The sequence below is a fragment of the Pocillopora damicornis genome, chromosome 7 (assembly GCF_964200805.1).
Source record: "Pocillopora damicornis chromosome 7, jaPocDami1.2, whole genome shotgun sequence".
NCBI classification, from domain to species: domain Eukaryota; kingdom Metazoa; phylum Cnidaria; class Anthozoa; order Scleractinia; family Pocilloporidae; genus Pocillopora; species Pocillopora damicornis.
Window position 1 is genome coordinate 1,988,915 of NC_142676.1, and position 22,632 is coordinate 2,011,546.

The 22,632-nt window shown below is 39.1% G+C and overlaps 3 protein-coding genes across 5 annotated transcripts; 1 reads left to right on the forward strand and 2 right to left on the reverse strand.

The window, feature by feature from the left end:
* Positions 1–349: 349 nt before the first annotated feature.
* LOC113671923 (uncharacterized) lies at positions 350–5,223 on the forward strand. Its single transcript, XM_027188185.2, has 4 exons — positions 350–531; positions 649–711; positions 2,122–2,166; positions 2,999–5,223. Exons 1-4 carry the CDS (start codon positions 481–483, stop codon positions 4,709–4,711), a joined length of 1,872 nt encoding a protein of 623 aa, XP_027043986.2. The 5' UTR covers positions 350–480; the 3' UTR covers positions 4,712–5,223.
* Positions 5,224–5,869: 646 nt separating this feature from the next.
* LOC113671932 (GTP-binding protein 2) lies at positions 5,870–15,943 on the reverse strand. 2 transcript variants are annotated; one of them, XM_089213282.1, is made up of 11 exons: positions 15,691–15,943; positions 15,594–15,620; positions 13,468–13,752; positions 11,834–12,031; positions 11,158–11,332; positions 10,107–10,323; positions 8,891–9,026; positions 8,305–8,363; positions 7,739–7,910; positions 7,001–7,162; positions 5,870–6,724 (listed from the first exon to the last, which is right to left on the reverse strand). In XM_089213282.1, exons 1-11 carry the CDS (start codon positions 15,778–15,780, stop codon positions 6,563–6,565), a joined length of 1,683 nt encoding a protein of 560 aa, XP_089069408.1. In that variant the 5' UTR covers positions 15,781–15,943; the 3' UTR covers positions 5,870–6,562. The 2 variants fall into 2 exon arrangements, with proteins under 2 accessions (XP_089069408.1, XP_089069409.1); XM_089213283.1 differs by lacking the exon at positions 15,594–15,620 and having other exon boundaries at positions 15,691–15,929.
* An 820-nt stretch (positions 15,944–16,763) lies between these two features.
* Positions 16,764–22,574, reverse strand: LOC113667795 (uncharacterized). Of its 2 annotated transcripts, XM_089213281.1 has the most exons (4): positions 22,435–22,504; positions 22,211–22,279; positions 20,507–20,580; positions 16,764–18,933 (listed from the first exon to the last, which is right to left on the reverse strand). In XM_089213281.1, exons 3-4 carry the CDS (start codon positions 20,540–20,542, stop codon positions 17,197–17,199), a joined length of 1,773 nt encoding a protein of 590 aa, XP_089069407.1. In that variant the 5' UTR covers positions 20,543–20,580; positions 22,211–22,279; positions 22,435–22,504; the 3' UTR covers positions 16,764–17,196. The 2 variants fall into 2 exon arrangements, with proteins under 2 accessions (XP_089069407.1, XP_027039460.2); XM_027183659.2 differs by lacking the exon at positions 20,507–20,580 and having other exon boundaries at positions 22,435–22,574.
* Between the last annotated feature and the right edge of the window lie 58 nt (positions 22,575–22,632).

Consider the following 22,632-nt stretch of genomic DNA (forward strand, 5'->3'; position numbering starts at 1 on the left):
GAATTATAATTATAATATATATAATCCGCCCACAGTTTTTTGGTGCGTGCCATACACCGTGACTCGGGCAACCTTGCTTTCCTCGTTGAGGTTGCGTGTTTACCCTGTAAACACTTGACAACCACGCAACTTCGACAAACACGTGGCAAACTCCAGATTACGGTTTTTATGCGACATTTAGCTATCAAATAATTTATTTTTAGCCACAAATTTACTTGCTCGTTTTCAAGGACTTTCAACTGCTTTCTAAGGGTGTAAATAACATCCTATTTCCGCATACGACCATTCCGCGTCACGAAAGTACTAGAGAGAGTTTCTCGAATTTATTTCATCAGCTTGATCTGTGATTGGCTACTGAGCGACTGCGTCCCGTTGTCACTCGGCTCGATTGAGGACAGCTCGAGGCGTCTGCGAGGTCGATGAACGAACGCAATCATCGCTCTAATTTGTATTTTGGCGCTTTAGAGGGTGAATTTAACGATGTCAGACTCTGGCAACTTTCATGATCAAGAAGAAGAATCTGAAACAGCGGTAAGAATAATTCCTATTAAGACTGTCGTGCTTAAGTTCTCAAATATGAATTGAATAACAGACTTTCAAAATTTCAAGTGTTTTTATAAAGGGATACTGTCAATGTTACTATTTCAGGTTAATGCGGCTAAGCGAAGAGGGAGAGGAAGGAAGAGAACTCCTTCAAAATTTACTTCAAAGGTAACCCTAAACACGATCTTTTGAACGGTTTCTCTGGTAGTTTACGTTGTAGCGCATTGTATTGCATATTTGTTTACAATAGTGGCTGCGACTTGGTCGCGGTGGAGTTAGTTTGTCCGCGGATTTCCTTTTGAACGCGCACTGACCTAACAAGCTCTCTGTAATTCGCTCGGTATCAGTGGCAAAAGTTCTTCGATTTTCAATTTCAGGTGACAGTCGAACAAATAGACACCTAAAATTTCTATTAGAGGAAAACTGATGACAAGCCACATCCTGGTCAAAATAAATAGGTAGAAAGTTCGTCCCATCAGAGCTATAGATAAAAGAGATAATATAAGTAGTTTATTTGTAATAACTTTGCTATTAATCATTTGAATGACACGATTATTACAAAGGATAATATCAATAATAACAATAAAAAGAACTATTGGTGGTTTAAAGCAAGTTTGTTTTAAAAATTTGTCTGTCATCTGTTACGTTTGTAAATGAAATATGTCGATTACTGACAAGAGTAGATTTCGCCATACAAGGTGTTCACTGATTAAAAATACTGGAATCGCAGTGCATGCATGAGTTAGATGTACATATTTTACCAAATGTTTTACCAAGTCTTCCCTCCGGTCCACTAGCTAACCTAAACCTTCCCCACGTGAAGAAAGAGCCAAAAAGAGTTTGTAGGTTTGGCTAGTGGAGGCACAACCCTTTTTCTCTGAAGTGCCCCATGTGCACACCGCAATCATAGCATTTTGCTTAGCCACTGTAAGACGAAGAGCCACTTCTGGATTTAACAACATGGCAAATTTACCCCTCATGAATGGCTTTGTCCTTCAAGCAATTGTGCAGAAATTAAGTTTAACTTCAGGCCTAAATAATAAACTTTGCACAAAAAGATTTAATAGCCAGAATATTTCATGACTACTGAGGTTTTAAATTAAATTTTAAATTTTTCTGCTTATATTATCCCTGCTACAGTATGCGTGAAGATAACATTTTTATACTTATAATTTCATGATGTATTGTCCATATATATCAAACCAAAAGCATACATTGTGGAGGTGTGGTAGCCTCATAGTTAGTGCACTTGACTCTGGATCAGGTGGTCCAGGTTTGAGCCCTGGCCAGGGTCATTGTGTTGTGTTCTTAGGCAAGACACTTTACTCTCACAGTGCTTCTCTTCACCAAGGTGTACAAATGGGTACCAGCAAATGTGCTGGGGGTAACCCTGCGATGGACTAGCACCCCATCCAGGGGGGAGTAGCAATACTCCTAGCCGCTTCATGCTAAGAAACTGGAGCTAAGCACCGGCCCCATGGGCCACTTGGGCCTGTACAAAGGCTTACTTAAAAACATACATGACAAACTTCTGATGAAAACTTATCCCTGCAACCTCTCCATTTTTTTTCTTTTAAGAGCAAAAAGTCAAAGCAAAATAATGGAGAAAGCAAGGATGTCTTGGTAAGCATGATGACTACTTCTTTTGTTTGATAGGAGGGGTGCTTATCTGAAAGGGGGTGTGGATTGAAAGAAAAATGCTACGATTAGTTCAAGGACTTATCCCTTTCTCTCTTGGATCTCATTAATAATTCTCCTTACTGTCTGTCATATAGTTCTTCTGATGTTAGTTTGGAGAATTTGGTATTGGATCAACCAGTAATCCCCTTGATATTGGGTTGATTTTATCTTGGTCACCCATGCCAGTTCAAGGGTTATTGTATTAAAAAATTGGGAAATCCAATTTTTTTGTCCCGCAGAAGTACATGGATACAATTGTTGCCATGCCATACCACTGAGGTCATGTGAGAGATATCCTAACACTACAACTTGCTAGGATATGATTATCGGTGCAATGCTTTTGTAGTACCCTTGCAGTATGAAGTGTTTTCATCTTGTATTTCAATTATAAAGATCTTTTTTTAATCATGAATTACTAAACCCACTTTGCTGCTTATCACTTTAAGGTGCACACAGAAAACCTTAGCTTCACAGGCTGGGCCAATTAAGATATTGGATGTCAGTGCAATCCTTTCCTCTGTTATAATTAAGTTGATTAAATTGTGTCAATTTCTAGTGATGTTGATTGACAAGCATGATTAACAAAGACTCTGTTTACTGACCAAAAGCAGTCTGCAAGCAATTCTTATTAGAGCAAAGTTGGTGAGATTAGGCCCCATCCTAGCCTTCCAGATCTTTGTTTTACTTGAAATTATCAACGTATTTTTGTCCCCTCTACTTATGGGAAGTAATATCTTGCATCTTTGAAATGGCTGATGAAAATTTTCCTGTGCAGGTGACACCTCCATATACTGTGGCTCAACCTCCACATACAGTGCCTCAGCTACCGCAGATTGTTACAAACCCTTCACTGCCAGCATCTCAGCAGGCTAATTTATTACCTCATCTTATGCATATCACTCCTCAGCATGCAAAAACAGTTCCACAGCATTCACAGGCAGATCCACAGCCTTCAAATGTGGTATCTGAGCATCTGCGTACAGCTCTTGGTATCCCACCTTCAGAAACTCCAGGGGCAAGACCTCAGCCACCATATCCAGTACATACACACATAAATGCAGTAACCCAGCCTCAGCTTCTGAGTACAGTACCACAGCCACAGCACACAGTCCCTCAGCATCTGACAACGGGACTACTGTCCCCACCCACAGTACCTCAACCACTAGAATCTGGACTTCAGACTCCAAATACAGTACCACAGCATCTACAAACTGGGCTTCAGTCCCCACAAATCTTAACACAGCATTCAAATACCATACCTCAGCCTGTAGTTCATCAAGCTCCTTGTGCTGTTCCACAGCATTCACAAGTGCCACATCCATCTCCAGCTCATGGATCTATTGAAGGAGTAACACCACTTCCAACCTTTTTCCAATTTACTTTGCCTTCCAATCTGTATACTTCACCAGTGATTAACAGTGCTCTGCAAACTCCTCTTCAACAAGGTGTTCCCTCTGCCTTGACAGCCCCTCATTCATCCACCATGAGTATGCTTAGTGCTCTCCAGGATGACAAACTATCCTTGATCCTTCCAGTATTAGTGAGAATGGAGCATAAGATAGATCAGATTATGGCGATGATTGGAGCTAAATCAGCTGCTGGAGGAAATGGGCTGCAAATTGGAAACCAGTTGAATATGGCATTGATGGGAAACCAATCAAGTGTCCCAATGTCTGAAAGCCAGCCAACTGCCACCGTGGCTGACAACCAAACACGTGCAACCTCAGCACAGAAAAGCCACCAGCCAAACCAATCAAGTTTCCCTGGGATGGTAAAGCATTCAAACCCAGCTACAAGAGAAACCCAAAATAGGGCTGCAATGCTAAAGCAACCGAATGCAAAAATAATGAACACCAATCAGTCAAATACTATACCGGCAGCAACACCACTGAACACTCCTCTGCGACCCACCCTAACAAACAATACAGACAATAGATCTACCTCTCATTCTACAGATATAGAGGCCCCATCTAATGCTACTTCAGCGGAAGCCCATATGATTAATACTACGCCCGACAACGAGGAAAAGGTAGATTTTGAGATGGAATGCCAAGGAAGCGGTCTTAAACCACTACAATCAGGACCTCTCGACGTCTCAAAGTCACTTCGTGGGATCTCAGCTCGTCAACGAATACAGCTTGAAATGGCTAAAATAACCGAACAGACGTTACCGGAAGATCTAGACTTTCCCATATCACGTGACAACCTCATTGCCCTGCAGGTGAAGTCAAATTCCACAATGAATTTCGCTGTCCGATTGTTACGCGAGCTCTTCACGCCAGACGAACTATACGGCAGAAACATTTCTGGGGTCCGAGGAAAAGACCAAGTTGACCCCACCAGGGTAGAAATGATCAAGGACATATTGTTTAAAATTTATCGCACATCACCGGCAGACAAAGAACTACTGTGGAGGTATTGTCGTAAGGCGATGGATTCATTTTTACGGAAGATGCACCGCCCAGATCTCGTAGAAGAACAGAAATAAAACAAATCAACCTCACGCAACGATATGCAGTCATTTTCGTCGGAAAATACTTACTTAGAAATAATACAGTACAACAATTTTTGGATACGTATACGCTTCAGCTTGGCATACGTATTTTGGGTCTCTTTTGTATAGACCTAGAGCAATCTTCAGATAAGTGTCAATGGTATTACGCGGTTTCGGCGATTTCGTTTGTTTTGCTTCTCTTCGCACTCTTATTGGTCTAGAGAACTTGCACCTCCTCTCGACCAATCAGATGAGAAACTAAAAGCAATGGTGTCTTGGTCACCTGTGCTTTCCGCGCTTCAAAAAGTTGGTTTGTCTTACGTTGTTCTCATTGACTCTTAATAGAATTTCTCTTGCTTTGATCTGATTGGCTGGTACGATTCTCAATCGAAAAGCGCTCCAGATGTGGGAAAGCAGTAACTAGAATTTCTTTGTGAAACGGAATTAGTCTGGAAACTTTGTTTTTTTGTTTTGCGTATATCAAATGAATAAATCGGTTCTTACCCGAACTGCTGGTTTATAGGCACCCGTCCCAATATCCATTCTTTGTCGCATCACTAACTACATAAGCAAAATGCATTCTCCTCCCAGACTCCTAAAGCCGTGCTAACGCCGCGATATTTGCACAGGGAAATCTGAGTACAAGTCGAAGTCTCGCAGGTAAAGAATTGACTACTTCTTGAAACAAACAGAACTCAGCTACATAATTATTATTAGCGAAGTTATTCGATTGATGCCATCCAGAAAAATATCGAAGCTCTAATTGGAGAGTGTCGACATGGAAAGGAGTGAACCAGAGGTAAGCTGCGACCGAACTGTTCTCTGGGAGTCGGGAAAGACCTGCTTGTTTGTCACTAGCAGATAAACCTCTGCTATCAAAATATGCACAGAATAATAATAAAAACATAGTCCAAGACATAATAGAGTGACTATGAGACCTTGGAGGCAACGATATACTAAAGCGTGGTTTAATCTCAGTGGTAAAGAAGCCCCTTATACCCAAACAACTGGCCAGAGCTAAATTTTAGAAAAACCACAGTCCCCCTTTTTACAGTATGGTTAGCACACGTTAGCATCGATAGCAACTTAACGCTATTGGCTGTTCAAGCCAAGCTGGTACTGGTTTTAAGTAAAAAACACAAGAAGACACCATTTCAACACCAGCGCTTGTGTATTGTTATTCAATAGGCATTGATAATGTAAACACTGGTTTGTCAAAACATCAAGCGCACTTCATTCAAAGATCACCGGCACACACCATTTCACTCATTTACATCCAGTAAAATTAGTTAAAAACCTTCAATGTTTCTATAATTCAGTGCAGTCGTCATGTTATGTTAAGACCTGTTTGAATACGACATATGATATTACACACGTGTTTAAAGTCGATCTCTAGCTGCAAAAAAAGCTTTTTTTACTCCTGAAAGTCTCTTTTGTTCACTAAAGCGTAAAGGGCACATACTGGCTTGCCCACGGAACGTGTCTTCCTTGGCTTTACTCAACAATGAAACCCCTTCCACATCAGTTTTCTGCTATCCTATTTTAAGAAAAATAGCCTGCCATTGTAGCATTAACCATTCAAATTTATTTTAAAAAATCAGCTTGACTCCCTTAGCCAAAGACAAAACGCCACCTTAAGGCAGATCACCAAAATCGTAGCCAAAGGGAAACTACACTTGCCAATAGTGAAGTGTCTATCCAAAAGGCACGGTTAACACGCTGTTTAGACTGGATCCGCAAACAAGCAGCGTAAGGATTGGCATCCACTCTCCCTAATCCCTCTGTGTTGTGGGCCCCAGCCCTCTGTGAGTATATAGTATCAGTAAGAATTGTGATCGTCTGCTGTCATCTGTTGGTGTCAGGGTTATGGTAAATAACGTTCAGAACCTGTCCAACACCCTTAGTATGTCCTTCCCTGAAAAAGATCCTTGATCCTTGGCGAACATACTCTGGCTGTTTAATGAACCTGAACCGTATTTTTGCTCTTTGACCGGTCCTCAAGGATTCCTGTCAATGCAACACAAGGAATCTTCGTCAAGATTTTGGAAGTCGCAGGAACATCAGTAAAAAAACTAAGTTGGAAAGAATACCACGAGAAATTAAAAAAAAATCAATTATAATTGGTTTAGAGTTGCCGTCAGATACCAAGGAGCTTCTTATTAGAAAGCAAGTGAAACCGCTTTTACCACAAAAAAAAAAAAATTTCACACAAGGAATATTACCCTCGAGAGAGGTTTACATTTACTAGTCGAGCATAAAATATCACTGCATTTCAATTCGTACCTTGTTCATTTCCTCGATAACAGCCGTTTGAATAACATTTCTAATGTACACAGTAGCTTGAAAGCGTTTGCTTATTGATGTGGTGTGATAAAGAAGAAATACATCAGCCCAGAATCCAAAGCAGGAATGAGGCTTTTGAACGGGATCTGTTAGAACCATCCCCTAACGAACGTACAAATTAAGATGTTTAGTTAGCAAGGAGCACTAAAAGAAACTACATTCCATGACATTTTAAGAGACGTGAAAGCTGAAGCAATCTTGACAAAATCATATCAGTTTCTAGTCGTAGCTGTTCGAAATTTGAATGGAGACGCTTTTCAACACAGCACTATAAAACCAAAACCAAAGAAGAGACGACGGCAAAAAAGCTAAGAACTCCAAGAAGCCAATAAAAGCGAGAAAGGAAAAAAAAAAACGCCTCAGTGTTACTCAACCACGGAAAACGCACCTTTCGAATCTGATTGGCAAAGAGACTGGTGCACGTTTTCGGCCTTAGCACAAGAAGTAGCATGCAAGACCAAAGTGAAATCGAGTTAATTTCCAGACTCAGCTCTGGATAATTTTAACAAAACCAACTTTTTCCTACAGGAGCAAAAATTAAGAGTACATTGTCTAAAACTAATTTTTCGGGTCTTGTCAATATTTGGAGAAAAATTAGAGAAAGATTCATAAAAAGATAGATAACGTTCGAATACGGCTAGGAGTAATAAGATGGCGCATTTTGTGTTCTGAACTTACCTTTCTTAGTAAATTCCTGTCGATACCGCTGATCGCTACCGAAGCAGCCTGGCCTGCTCGTATCACCCTACAGGAGGCGCGGTTCCTTTTCACTGATAACACAGTCACTGGCTGAAAGTTACCACTCGTGGACGGACCGAGTAGAAGTTGATCTCCTTCGCGAAGTACTCCTCTAAAGAATCGAATTAAATACTTAAATCCATGATTAGACTTCATAACAACTGAGAACTTCGACATTGATTGCAACCCCCCTAGACGCAAAAATAAAACTCACACCGCGATGCTTAATCTATGCAAAACGGTTTTATGAACCGACAATCATGCGTGAGAATATTGAGACAACTGCTTTAATTTCCCAATGGTTAGTTGTGATGTGACGTTACAGATGGTAGAAACGGTAAGCTATCAAGCTTTTACTGAGGCCTAAAACGTTGACTAGACCACACCCACTGGTGATACACAAGACAAATAAAGGAACTTGACACACGAGGGACCTGATACTAGGTTGACCAATCCCAGCATTCTTTTGGGCGCCAGTGTTATCAATGTCGTTTATTACTGTTTACCTCTCTAAAGTGCCACCCACAACAGGCCCAGTCCCTGGAACATTGAATATTTCATCCACCTGGAAAATGAAAGCAGTTCAAAAATTAATGAGTAGGAAAAAAAATTCTTAAAATACATAATACAATGTATTTCTCTGATTATTGAGTAACCTTAAGTCCTAAGAATATTTGTGAACTTCTTTAACACAGTAAAGGAAGTGGAAAAGTTAAAGAATATACCTGTGGGTGAAATTAGCAGTCAAGCTGCCTGGTATTTCAGCAAACCAAAGTTTTTCTTTTTCACCAAATAAGAAGTTTGACCAACATACAGTTACTGTGATATAAGTTCATTAAATTGTAAGAAATTCCACCTCACTTTGAAGAGGTGGTACATGAGCCCCCTAAATCTCGGTTGCCATAGCCACGCCCTGATTCAGAAAGTCATAATACCTTGTCCAAGCATCTTAGTTGGTAGAAATGAGCGAAATAGTGAGCACGCGACAAACGGCGGGGGTCAGCGGCTGTTTCCTTCACCAGCACCACTTGTCGCTTGTCTACTCCTTTGCCTGTCTCGACTAACTATAGGCAAAACGAAACTTCCTCATACCTGGTATTCTGTCAATTCTTGGGATAGTCTCTCCTGGTCCATGGGTGATCGTGACGGAGGCACAAGGTTGAGAAATTTCTTGACAAGATTTAGATTTTCTCCAGTCACACAAGACACTGTAAAGATGGGAGTTACCCTAGGGATGAAAGATACTAGTATAAAAGCAATTTTCAACTTTTTTAAAAAAGTATTTGAAATTGAATTAGCTTGGATTATCTTCAATAAAAGATTAGTTTTTTAACATGCACCAGCCTCTCAGATGGAAAACTACAGTCGGATTCCGATAACTCAAACCACACGCCAACTAAAACTCGTGATTATTTTGCCGAAGCTTCAGGAAATTTAAATGGCCACTTGTATGACCTTTCAGCAGATCTCCTCTTTTCTTCATCTAATTCTCCAGATCGCCAGCAAAATAAGAGCGGCGGGGACGAAAAAAAAAAAAACATTTTAAAAATTACCCAAGGGGGCAGGGGTGGGAAGAGAAATTGCATTTACCTTGTGCTCCGCACTCCTTCTGGCGCGCACGCTTTACACTTCCAAATTCATTGCACAGAAAATATTTAAAACTGCCGTTTATTTTTAACAATTGTTCGCCGAAGGCGGAGAGAATATTGTTGAATAATCGTCTCGGGGATTATTCAACAATATTCACTGAATCTGAGGCGAATAGTTGTTTTAGTATGATTAGTCGGGTGCTTTCGTATTCTGTTGTAAATTCTGTTTTATAAAGAAAGCATTGAGTGTATTTTGTTATAATGGTGGTGATAAGTCGTATCAATATATGCAGGCTGTTTTAACAGATTAATTTAACTCAATAAGAAAAAACTTCACATCTTACTTTTAAAAAGTGTTCCGCCAAACTCAGTAACATCTTTTGTGCTCTTCGCAACTGAATTTTTTCCTATTTTTTTATCCTATATATCACTTCTTAACTTTTAACAAAACGTACAGCACTATCCACCGGATAGAGATTTATCCAATGGATAGCGTTATCCACCCTTCAAATAACCGGGGCCTGAGCAATCATACCAAAGGTAATTATGATTCCAAGATTACTACTTTGTGACAGTATGTCGATAATATTGATAAAAACAGCTGGGTTCATCTGAACTAATTAAGAGTTTGTTCCGTTGAAATAAAGAAAAACCACTAGTTTTTATTATAATCATATGCAGCGAACTAAGATAAGGAATAAGGAAAGCTGTAATCTTACTGATTCGAGTTGAAGTTAGTTGCAGCTGTAATAACATCGTCTTCAGTTTTGACAACCATTGGCACCTTATTACAGCCAGGAGATTTTAAAAGTCGATCAAGTACTCTGCACGTCCGTTCCATTGTTTTTGGTAAACAAACATCATTCTTGTTTAGTATTATAAAGGTTGGGACTTTCAATGCCATAACCAAGCCTAAGTGTTCTTTTGTAGTTCCAACTATACATAAAAAGTACAAAAATCAACTTAGTAAGTAAGAAGACAAGAGCGACTGTTTTTATCCTTCCCTCTGAAATCTTTACCAAGTTTGCGATGGAAGAACCTATAAAATTTTGTTTCCTCACGCAGTCCATCCCTCCATCCTCTCCACAAAACTTGACAGCTGACAGACAACTTACTAGGCCATTTGATATCAGTGCAAATAGGGACAACGATAAACACAGAATCTGCTTGTTTCGGAGAATCAGACCGTCAAAGTGTTCACTTAACGTTGGGGTAAATTTGGTTCAACATAAAATGATTTTGCTACCATTGTTTATCTCACACAACGACATAAAAGTCATCATGATCATTAATCATCATCATAAACTTTATTAATGTGCCTTGAATATCTAGCCGATGGGGTTAAAAACCCCTCTACTAATAGGGGACACTTAACATAGTTAATAACCTACTAACTGGTCTCTAATGAACTATTAAAAAAAGCCTAACAATATAATTAACAATATAATATAGTTAAAAACCTGTTAACTATCGACTAATGGGATGAATTATTAAAAAGAGAATAGATTGATACAATTGGAACAATTGTCGTCTTCTACCATTGCGCTCGAATCAAATTTACGGATGTGATTTTTAAAACTAAATAATGATGGGAGGGTTCTGATTTCGCTTGGTAGCTTATTCCACAACTTGGTAGCTTATTCCACAACTTTGGTCCCATCATTCATTTGTAACTTCAAATTTGTAACAATCTTTTTCAATTTCAGTTTGCCAAACGTCAACTGAGAAAAAAGTTGAGTTCACAGCCCTACTGAGACACGAGTCCTTTACCTATTCCAGCATTTCCAGCAATGACCAGCATGGCAAAATCTGGAGAATGACCAGTTAAACCAAAGATTGTTGTTCGTAAATACTTGTGATGCCCAGCTAAATCGATGAAAGTGATCAACTTGGTTGACTGCTCGCAGATGTCTTCTGCCGTTCGAGATTCGCTGTAGTTTACAACCTTGTAAACATAAAACATTTACAAAACTATAACTTGGTTCAAAGCCTGTGAAATATTGACAAATTAAAACCACCTTTCTAAACCTTCCCAAATATGATTACAACTGTATATGTAAAACATGAGTTACTTTTTTCTCTATTAACCCAAATTGTGAAGGTGGTTTTACATTTGATAGCATTCTTAAAAAGTTTTTTTTTACTGAAGTACCTAACAGGAAGGGTGCTTCTCGGAAGGATGGTGCTTATTAAGAAACTACTTAACTGTACTGATTCCATCGTAGTTGAAACCTTAAAAATTATGAATAGAGTGGCAATAGATATATGTTTTCCGTGTATCCCTTCCATTCAATAAAGAGAGGAAGGATGGGGAGCACTTATTCAAGGGAGGGCACTTATTAGAACATAGGTACTAAAGGAAGGAAATACAGTATTCAAAGCTTTCAATTTTTTATGAAAGTGCACCCAAAGGAAATCTTGTGGCTAACTTTCGATCTTTGCCTACCTCTCCCTTGCTGCTAAATCCAAGTATTTCATGGCTGATACTTGATGTTCGACCTGTTTGTATTTCATGAAGATGTCTGAAAAGGTTCAACCTTGCTCGTCCGCGGCCATTATCTAGCTCATCATGCGTCAAGACTCCAAGTAATGTGCTCTTTCCAGCATCAACATTCCCCAACACAGCAAGTCTTATGTCAATAAACTGAAAAGAAATTAGATAAATACACGAAAATTAGGGTGAATAAATGCAATTCTTTCTCTCTATAATACACTTTGAATTAAACAGCTGTGAAAATATGAAAGTCATATATTTGAACTGTGGATAGAGGTGAATATGAAAGTGATCTTCGCAGTTATGAACACTACTTAAACAGTAGTGAAAAGAAGGCCTGAAAAAAAAATTCAGGCCTGTATGGGATTTGAACCCATGACCTTTGCGATACTGGTGCAGTGCTCTACCAACTGAGCTAACAAGCCAACTGGGAGCTGGTCACTGTGTTGTTTCCAAATAAACCCGTGAAGTGGTGAACACTTTGATTTGTTAACTTTTTGAATTACTGATAATCAGCTATGATAGTTGATCAAAGTGTTAGGGTAATTCAGTGATATTGACTGAGTTGAAAACATAAATTGGCTACCATTAAGAGTTTCAAAGCTGACATTTCAAGCCTTAGCCCTATGTCATTTGCACTGATGAAGAGCAAACACTCAAAATGTCAGCTTTGAAAATCTTTACAGTGGTCAATTTACATTACAACTCAGTTGATAATACTAAATTTTCTTGCTATACTCTCTCACTGATGCAGCACCAGTCTCTTTAGAAACTTTCCCCCCTTTTATCAAAATGTTGTTTAGCTGAAACAGGAGTCTTATCACCACACAACAAATACAAAGTGCAGGGACAACATCATTTTTAGAAGTTCTGATTTCAAAATGCTCCCTGCCACCTTTAAATTTTGAAGTCAAGGTTTTCAACTTTATCCACCTTGATTTGGGCAAATATCCATCAGTACACAAATAGTCCTTCGTTAAATCAAAAAAAGGCCTGAATTTTAAAAATCCAATTTTCCTTCATAGATTCATTATGCTTACATTTGATGGGGTGTAAGTAAACAAGAGATTAAGAGAATGATAAAGAGATTGATGTCTGACAGCATGACAGTGGATGTTAACCCTTTCACTCCCAAGATCCAATTAGTAATTCTCCTTACTATCTGCCATACAATTCTTATCATGTTAGTTCAGAGAATTTGGTATTGGATCAACTAATAATCCCATGATTGATATTCTTCTCTATTCTCATCACCTGCCTGCTTGATATTGTATTGATATTGTAAGGAGAAATTCTGTCTTGGTCACTTGTGGGAGTGAAAGGGTTAAGATGAGAAAGAGGGATATATGTTTCCAACATGTCATTCCATTTTTATCACACATAGAAAACCAAGAACACAGGAACTATTTGGGGAATTTCACCATCCCAGGACAGTTCACACTGGATATTACAAAATGCAAATGTCAAAGTAATTCAACATTATTGGTAGTGTGCTAATTGTAGTCTGACTGGATTCTTCTTCTCCATGCAATAAAATTTCAAAAACATTTCCATTGTGATCAGTATGTCACAAAATCATTACATACCTGCTGATCATCTGGCACTCGTCTCACAAGAACTTCTGCAACCTTTCTGCCATGAACAATACCATCATCTTTCTTTAATAAAGCAGTATGAGCTCCAAGCTTTGATGCCATGACATTAAGTGTCTTCAGGGAAGACTCCAGCTCTTCCCCAGTCAAACCCACGCACATACCATTGTCTCCAACACCAATCTCATAAATTGCTTCTCCTTCACCTTCCTGTAACCGCCACTTCATCTGAGTGACAAGGTGCTCAAGACGAGAAGGAGATGGATTTACAAGCTTCAGCTGTCATATGAATAGCAGTAATTTGTATAAGTAACAATATGATTTTGAGTGCAATTTGGTGTTATAAAGCACAAGTAAATTTTCAAAGACAATAAAATAACACAAGCCCATGAGACGAGTGCAATTTGTTAGCTTTTAAAAATTTACAAGTGCTTATTTACACCAAATTGCACTTGAAATCATGTTGTTACTTGTTCATAATTTACATGAAAAATGCATCACAGAAAGTCAAGACACACAAAATTTTGGCTGTGCTTGAGCACTTTTTGTAATTTGCACTTATGTCACAACTTTGCACTCGCGTTAAATGATAAATGCACTTGTTTTTAACCAATCAAATGTGCATTAATTTTTCACGTATATTAGTAAATAAATAATAATAATTAATTTTAACCCTGAGACATTCACAAGGTGGTTCTGTATCCAATTTATCCCTGTCACATTAGAATTCTGAGTATGTTTCTTAGGTTATGGGAGCAATTTGGAGTTATGGGGGAAAAAACTGCATAGGGTTAGATGTAACCATTCTTGTGTGACACAAGGAAGGCTATTTCTAAAAAGTCTGGGTGGCTAGTTGCCCTGAAAAGCTGTTTTTTGTTTGCAAATAAACACTCAAGATATAGGCATCAATGGTTATAAAATTTAAGCGATGAAAGTATCAGGAAACAACACAGGAGGGACTAGTAGTGGAGCTCGCAGAGCGTAGCCCCATAATTATATAAAATAGTAGTAACCCATCAAGCCGAAAAAATTTGGATGTATGACCGTACGACTGTACAAGGTGCTACTTTTAACATGTGTGGTCAACTGCACTGCAGGCATGCCAACACCACGGCTTTGTTCAGTAGTCCAGTGGTCAGTGCACTGGGCTCCAAGTTGGACGACCCCGGTTCTAGTCTTGGCCAGGGCAAGGCGTTGTGCCCTTGAGACATACGGGAAAAAAATGCGAGCTCCGCTTTTAGGCTTGGCTAAATCTATATATTATTTACGGTAAAAACCTAACAGAATATTTCTATGATTAAATCGAATAATATCGCTTTGGTCTGATAAAGTTGTCAAGAAGATTACTGCATTAAACAGTGCATATCATTCATTCTCTTTTATCCCTTAGGCAGTTTAAGTTATTTTAAGCCAAGAGTAACATCTGATTGTGTTAAGTGTCATCACTTCTATGCTTGATATTGTATTGATATTGTAAAGAGAAATTCTGTCTTGGTCACTCATGGGAGTTAAAAGGTTAACTACTTTAAAGAGAAGTTTGTAGTTGCCAGAAGGAAGGATTATGAATCAGATCTTGGGAGTTAACGGGTACCAACTTTATTTCACGACGGTAATGTTAGAAACTCGATTCCCACCGACATTTTTTTTCAGTTGAATACTTAGAATTTTTTTCCTCGTTCAAGGAAACTCCTCAGAACAAAACTTAGATATTCCATCCAACTAAATCAACACCAGGGTCCAGGTGTTCCTCGACTTCAATTTCACTTTCTTGATAAATCTATCCTTCTCTCGGAAACATTCACCTCTCGCTCGAGCGGGCTTAAATTTAATATATTCAGACTAAGTCCCCAGCAATAATATTTTGCCACGAAGCACTATTTTGGAGATGGCGCATCCAGGTAAAATATTACATCATCATCATACTAAAAAGTAGCATCGAAAATTTCTAATGGCGAATTTCCTCGATAACAACTGCAACCGTTTCAGTTCTATTCCAACAGTGATGAACTCGAACGAGATGATGAAAACCGTTTACTATTTCCAAGCTTAGAATTTTTCCCGCTTGACAAGGAACCTCATCCAGTTTGAGACCCAGGTCAGAACCATGCTGAAGAACTCACCTTATACTCTACGTTTCCTTCCTCAACCTGCAAATCATCAAGCGCAGAATCATATTAAACTGAGGAAATCAAAACCTAAACGAAAATACCTACTAACCTCTGGAGGCAGGCAATCCGGCATTGAGGCCTGGGCTTTCGGTGTTCCGCTCCCTGATGGTGTTTCCAATGAATGGATGAAGGATTCCATTCTTGATGCAAAGGTATTGTTATCGGTGAAAATTCCCACATCGATACCATCAGGAACCGTCTAACGCTCTTGCCAGTACAACATTATTAGGCGGTTGATGTTGTTATTATTGTCGGATCAGTTCATCATTATGCCACCAGGCGACGGTGAAAAGGACCCGGATGTACGGTATACTGACGTCACAGAAGAAAGTGGAAAATCGGCGACTTATCAAGCACACAATTACCAAGGTTGCTGAGTCGACTATATCATACTTTTCGCCACATTTCGAGGCTTTATATCCGAAAACTTGCGTTGCACCATGAGCTGCAATATTGCATTGGTAAAATTTCACAGTAGTGCGGAATCCAGGGTAGCTCGGACATTTTTTTTTATTGATTTAAATTCAAAATAGAGAGCAATACTTCATTATCCCTGACGTTAAAATCAAAGTGAAGAGCAGAAGACTGTCAGTTCATTTTTATTTTGAAGACAACGAAAATGAAATTTTGCTCTCCATTTTGATTTTGGCGTCATGGATAAAGAATTTTTGCTGACATGACTAAGAAATGAAACTTAGAACAGCGAACGCATCCACAACTCAAAGCAGAGTTCAGAGACAAGCGCAAATAAAGTGAGTAAAAACGGGATTGAAATCGGTGACGAAATTTAAAACGCCAATGAAATGAAACGAAAGTGGCAGAGCCACCTGAGATAACGCAGGTCGAAGTCAAGCAAGATATATTAGGGTCGGTGGGAAGTGGTGGATATTTACCTCGCCGCTTCGTGGCTCGGTAAACATCCAGCACTGGCTGGATACTTCACTTCGGTAAATAGTTGTTAAGTAATCACCCTGCAATGTGAAGCACTCAGTTTCAAATGGCCCTCGCGCAAATTCGTAATGATTTTAAGGAGAAAACGAGTAAAGTGAAAGAAAATGCAGTTGCTCTAATAATCACCCGAGTATAATCATATTAAAACAATTGTTCTCCTCAGACTCTGTTATTATTGCCGTATAATCATTTAATAGTCTTATGCACGAAACTGTATCAGTCAAACAAGTCAAGCCAAGTAACAGAGTCGCCTCACTATGTTCAGTTAACAAATATTGACTTCAACCAATCGAAACAAGGAACTGTTATAAACAATAACCTCCTCTTTATGTTCCCAATATACAACGCAGAGGAATTTGCGGGAAAACTGCCCGGCCCAAAACTAAATTTGAGATGGTATGCACCAAACAATCCTTAAAACAACAGCTCCTTTTTTTCCATTTCGTATTTTTCACAACAACCAACTTACATTTCTTCCAAACTATTTAAAGAAAACAAAGAGGATGATGATGAAGTCAATAAATAGGCAAAATAATAAAGATCTCGTACTGAAAGCACTTTGGAAATGATAAGCCACGAGTTGGATCTGTATCAAAAATTCACGTTAAATAGTTACAGCAGAGTTAGTTTTGCTTTTCAGCGTACGCTCCCGTTTCATGCGACGCATAAAGGAATCCATTGCCTTGCGGCAGCACCTCCACACCATATCTCTGTCAGACGGTAATGTACGATAAACCTGGAAGACAATTTCTTTAATGATTTCCACTCTGTTCGGGTCGACTCTGTCTTTCCCTCTGGCTCCTGAAATGTTCTTCCCATCAAGTTCCTCCAAGGTAAACAATTCGCGCATCAGGCGCACGGCAAAATTCATCGTGGAGGTGGACTTTGCCTGCATCGCAATAATATTGTCACGTGAAATGGGAAAGTTTGAATTTTCAGGCAGCGTAAGCTCAGTTATTTTTGCCATTTTACGTTGAATCAGACGACCTTGAGCTGTCGATAAACCAGGATGCAAATTCGTCACGTTACACGAGGAAGTTAAACTGGAAGCTTCGACGCTAATAGATTCCATAGCAGTGTCTGTATCGCTGTTCTCCATCGCTCCGTCACTCGAGTGGGATTCAGTCAAGTTAACATTAGACCGCTTATAATTTGTTGTTGACGCAGTTGACTGGCTTTCTTTTGACTGAGATTTGATAGGTGCGCTCACCGCTTGGTCTCCCTTCGTAAAACATTTCTTTTGCTTTCCTGGCAAAGGTATATTCGAATGGTTAGCTAAGTTATCTGTATTTAACTGATTTACCATCGTAACAGTAGTGAAATGACTTTCCGTCTTTGATTCAATTGATTCGTTTCCTGTCGTGACAGAATTTGGGCCACTTTCGCACTGGTTGTCTATCAAGTTGGGATTATACTTGTTTTCTGTTTGCAGCCCATTTATTCCAACACTGGATTTAGCGCCGATAATCGCCATAATCTGATCTATCTTATGCTCCATTCTCACTAACACTGGAAGGATCAAAGCAAGTTTATCATCTTGAAGAGCACTAAGCATACTCATGGTGGATGAATGAGGAGATGTATGAGAAGACAGGACGCAAGGCTGGAGAGGCGCTTGGATAGCGCTGTTTAACAACGGTGAGGGAAACAGATTTGGAGGGAGAGTGAACTGGGCGAGTGAAGCTAAAGATGGGGTACTCTCCAATGGTCCAGAGTGCGGAAGTTGCTGCCCTGCCGGTTGCGGAGCCCGAAGAGTATTATTTGGAGCCTGAAGCACGGTTTGCAGAGTTTGGGGTGCTATTTGGAGCACGGTCTGTGGAAGCTGAAAGAGTGTCTGAGGAGGCTGAAGCGAAGCTTGTGAAGCCTGTAGCAGACTTTGTGGCGGTTGAAGCAAACTTTGTGTGGGCTGCAAAATTGTTTGAGAAGAGTGTGACACTGTGTGGGTAAGCTGTGGTGTAGTATTTAGAGGCCGCATAGAAACTTGTAGGGGCTGGGATGTAGTGATCTGTGATTGCATCAGCATTTGTGAAGACTGAGACACAGTTGGTTGAGTCTGATGAGCAGCTTCTTGGAGCTGCATTGATGCCTGTAAAGGTTGACTTGTTGGCAGCTGTGGCGCTGTTTTTACTGTTTGATCCCCCCCTGATAGTGGATGCAGTTTCTGTACCAACTGCATCAACTGAGGCAGTGTATGTAGTGGCTCACCGGCAGTTTCTGTAGGTTGCAATACTGTGTTCGTAGGCTGCAGAACTGTCTGTAGAGTATGAGATGGTGTTTGTTGCGAAAGAGATCCTTGTCTTGGAGGTAACTGCAGGGCAGGCTGTTCCTCTGCTGCTGTAGCCTAATCAAGGTAAATATTAACAATCAACAGTTAGAAACCTGTTGATGAGGGAAGAAATTGAAAAAAAAAAAAAAAGCTGGTCAGTTGAAAGCTCGGAAAGGAAATTAATTTTATTTTCACAGTGGGTTTGATGGATCTTGTAAATCTTTATCTTATCATACTAGGGGGAAGGGGAGAGTCCCTTCCCAGAAGCTCCTTGAACAAAGCAACAACCTAATTCCCAGAAGTTAGTCACTTACAGAACATAATATTGAACAACAGGGAGTAGAGTTTTCAGCTCTTGTAACCACTGAGCTGTAAATCTCTGAGGTATCACTGGGGTTTTTTCAAAGGAGGTTCACAGTTACCAATTTCTGCTCAGCTTGAGTGAAGTAGCTTATGATGCTGTTACTCCTTGTGTATCAAGGGGCTACAATTCAAGAAACCAACAAGGACCAGCAAACACTGGAAACGAATTTTTTCCCTGTAGACAAGGGGAGGTGGCGCCTTTTCCTAAACCTGAATTATGATATTTGTATGAAAAATCATCTCGCAACAGTAGGGATCGCAGCACCCCAGTTCTTTGGCATTGTCATATCTGGTTCTCTGACACCCTAACAAATACCCCATTATCCTCTTTTTCACTTCTCTTTCTTTGGACAATTTTGGAAAGAACGTGTCTGGTCACATGACTTGCATATTACACAACTTGGTTTTTAAGGTTTTCCTTCCAAGGTTTCTTTTGAGTATTTCCTAAAAAAAAAACTCTACAATTTAGGCTTTGTTTTTATTCTCTTTCTTCAATCTGTGTCACCTTTGAAACTTTTGAACATTGCACTGGCAGCCAGGAAGAGACAGGAAACTTGAATTAATCTTAAGGTTTTTAAGATTAACTTTCAAATGCATTGCCTCTAAGAGCTATAGGCAATGAATTTCATTGTAAGTTGAAAGTTTAACCATGATCCACCATTAGAGGGGAATAAGTATGTCATCTAAAGAGAGTATCTTATTTAACCCTTTAACTCCCAAGATCTGATTGTTAATTCTCCTCTCTAGTTGCTATATATTTCCTTGTAAATTAGTTACAAGAATTTGGTGTTAGATCAAGAAAACAACTTCTACATGACACATTTGAGTATTCTCATTACTTGTTTGCTGGATACTGCATGGATATCATAGGGGGAAGTTACTTGTTAATCGCATCTGGAAGTTAAGGGGTTAAACACAATTTCCCAGACCAGCTGTTTCACCTGCCACTAAGAGTGCTTTAAAGTAGTCTGAAATATTTGGTACATTTGAAAGAAAATGTGCTACATTGGATTATTCCAGATAAGCAAATGCACTTATTATAGCTTACCATTTACACCCTTACATTAGAGTTCACATTCTCTACACTGTCCTTTTTACATTTCCTATGGTACTGACCAGGAGAATTTGTTTGATAATCAAGAGTGTTTTAACCTGGTGATCAATTCCTTTATTCTCATGACCTTTACATTATATTCACGCTGGATAATGAAAGGAGAAATTAGAACCCATTTGTTCCTAGGATTAAATCTTTAACAGCCAAACTAAGAACACAAAAATTGCAAACCCATGGTGACAGAAAAATCCTGCCCTCTTTTACCATCAGTGGCCAGTCAGTTAGAGGTAAGAGGAATTTCAAAACTGAAAGAGAGGAATTGGAGGATTTCAATAAATTCTCTCAATCATTCTGGTCCATACAGTGATTATACCTACCAACTTTTTCAGAATCAAAGAGGGGAAAATTTTCTTTTGAAATTGGGGATATTCTATAAAGGACTTGGTCATGTTACAAGACGCCTGAAGATTTTTAAGGACACTCCATAGATTTTGGCACAGAAAATGTGCATATCATGTCTGTAATGTGCAAGTTTTTTCCTTGGGCAGCAAGTGTGAGCTGGTGAGAGATCACAGATTCTGATCCCTACAGGTTGCATACTCACACTTCTGAGGTGAGATTTGATGGCATAAGATATTTTAAGTAATAAAAGCATAAAAGATAATAAGTCACTTGTTAAGACATTGAGGGAGACAACTATCTGTTGAGTGACTTATCTAACAAACCTGCAAACTCAGAAAGGTCTTAAAAGGGAAGGTGAAGAATGATCACGAAGAAACAAAATAAAAGAAAATTTGAGACTGTTTGGGCCAACATAAAACTGACAGCAGTGGCAGCTTCTCAGACTTGTACAAGGCTCAGTGATACCACATTTCCTCAAATAGGGCCCCAGGTGCTTATTTATAATTTTGGCCAATAAAGGAGGGGTGCTTACGGGAAAGAACGTGCTTAATTGAGGGGGCACTTATTAAGTAATCATGAACTTTACTGATTCAGTTACAGTTCAAGCTTAAAAATTTTCAAATAAAGTGGCAATAGAAACAGGATCTCTTATTTGAGCATGGGCACTTATTCAATGAAATTCAGTAATAATGTTGAGGAGAATATTCCCCTTGTTAATTTACTGAAGTGGAACCACAGTACCCATGCATTTGGCACGAAATATTACTAACTAGATTAAATAATGGCAGCTAAGTTTGATTTGTTGATTTATGTTTTATGAGGACGCAGAACAAAAACGATGAGATTTCCGCACGGCACTGTATCTTGTTATGCATACAGTTCTTGGAAAAAGAAGACATTAATGGCTTTGTTTTGTAATAGTACAGGGCTGTGTGGAAATCTTAGACCGAACATAAAATTAAGCTCTACGAAGAAAATTAGTTTAGAATAGTGGCTGCGTGCCCACACGGTTAAAATATTGAAGAAAGTGAACTGAAAAAATAACATTTATATACACATTCTAGTTCTAAACAACAACAATAATTGATATTTGAGAAAGGATGTTTATAACAAATTAATTGGGGAAGAAAAAAGGCAATAAGTAACACTTTTTGTTACTCGTACGTAATATAAGGTCTAGTTAAAAGACATCCCGCAAAATCGCAAAGCAGAACTTTTAAAATGGCGCCCAAATATGACTGCGGCGACAGCAAATCGAGACAAACCCTCACAAGGTGATTCTTCCCGTGTAAATTATTTTTTCTTAACAAAAATCAAATTCGAAATGTATATTTTACGAGCAGAGCTTACGTAGGATCGGAGAAATATGCAATTAAATATCGTGAAGGAAAATTAGGTGAGCGGGAAACATTAAATTGGATGCAACGCGATGCGAGCGCACCGGTGATTTGTGACTACAACAAAACCGCGTTCGCTGCATTATTGATTTGAGGCTGTTTTATCTCTCTAAGCATTTAAAAAAGCATTGCAAACCTGAGTAATCGATTTTCTAGGTCTCCTTTTTCTCGTCTTCTCTCTCAGCTTTCCAGAAACTTTTCGCTCCTGCGGAAATACGAGAAGGTTTAAATTCACGCTTTCGTGTACTTTCCTTAGGACTATTGCAAAGCTGAGAAGCAAAGTAGTTCGATAAAATGAAATTTTACGCAAAATGCTTTCCTTCTTGGCTTTTAAATAAATTATATTGAAAGATATCTCACCGTATTATTGTCCTTTAGTTCTTGATTGTCATTTGATTCCCACATAACTGTAGATTGGGAACTCGTTGGAAGAGTTTTCGAAACGAGACGTTAATCGAGAATTGCGTTTGACTTTCGTTTACGAGCGAGCACTCAATTGTGAGTGACAGGTTAAATTCAAACAGTACCCAATCATGTTGATTTATCTCGCATACTCAA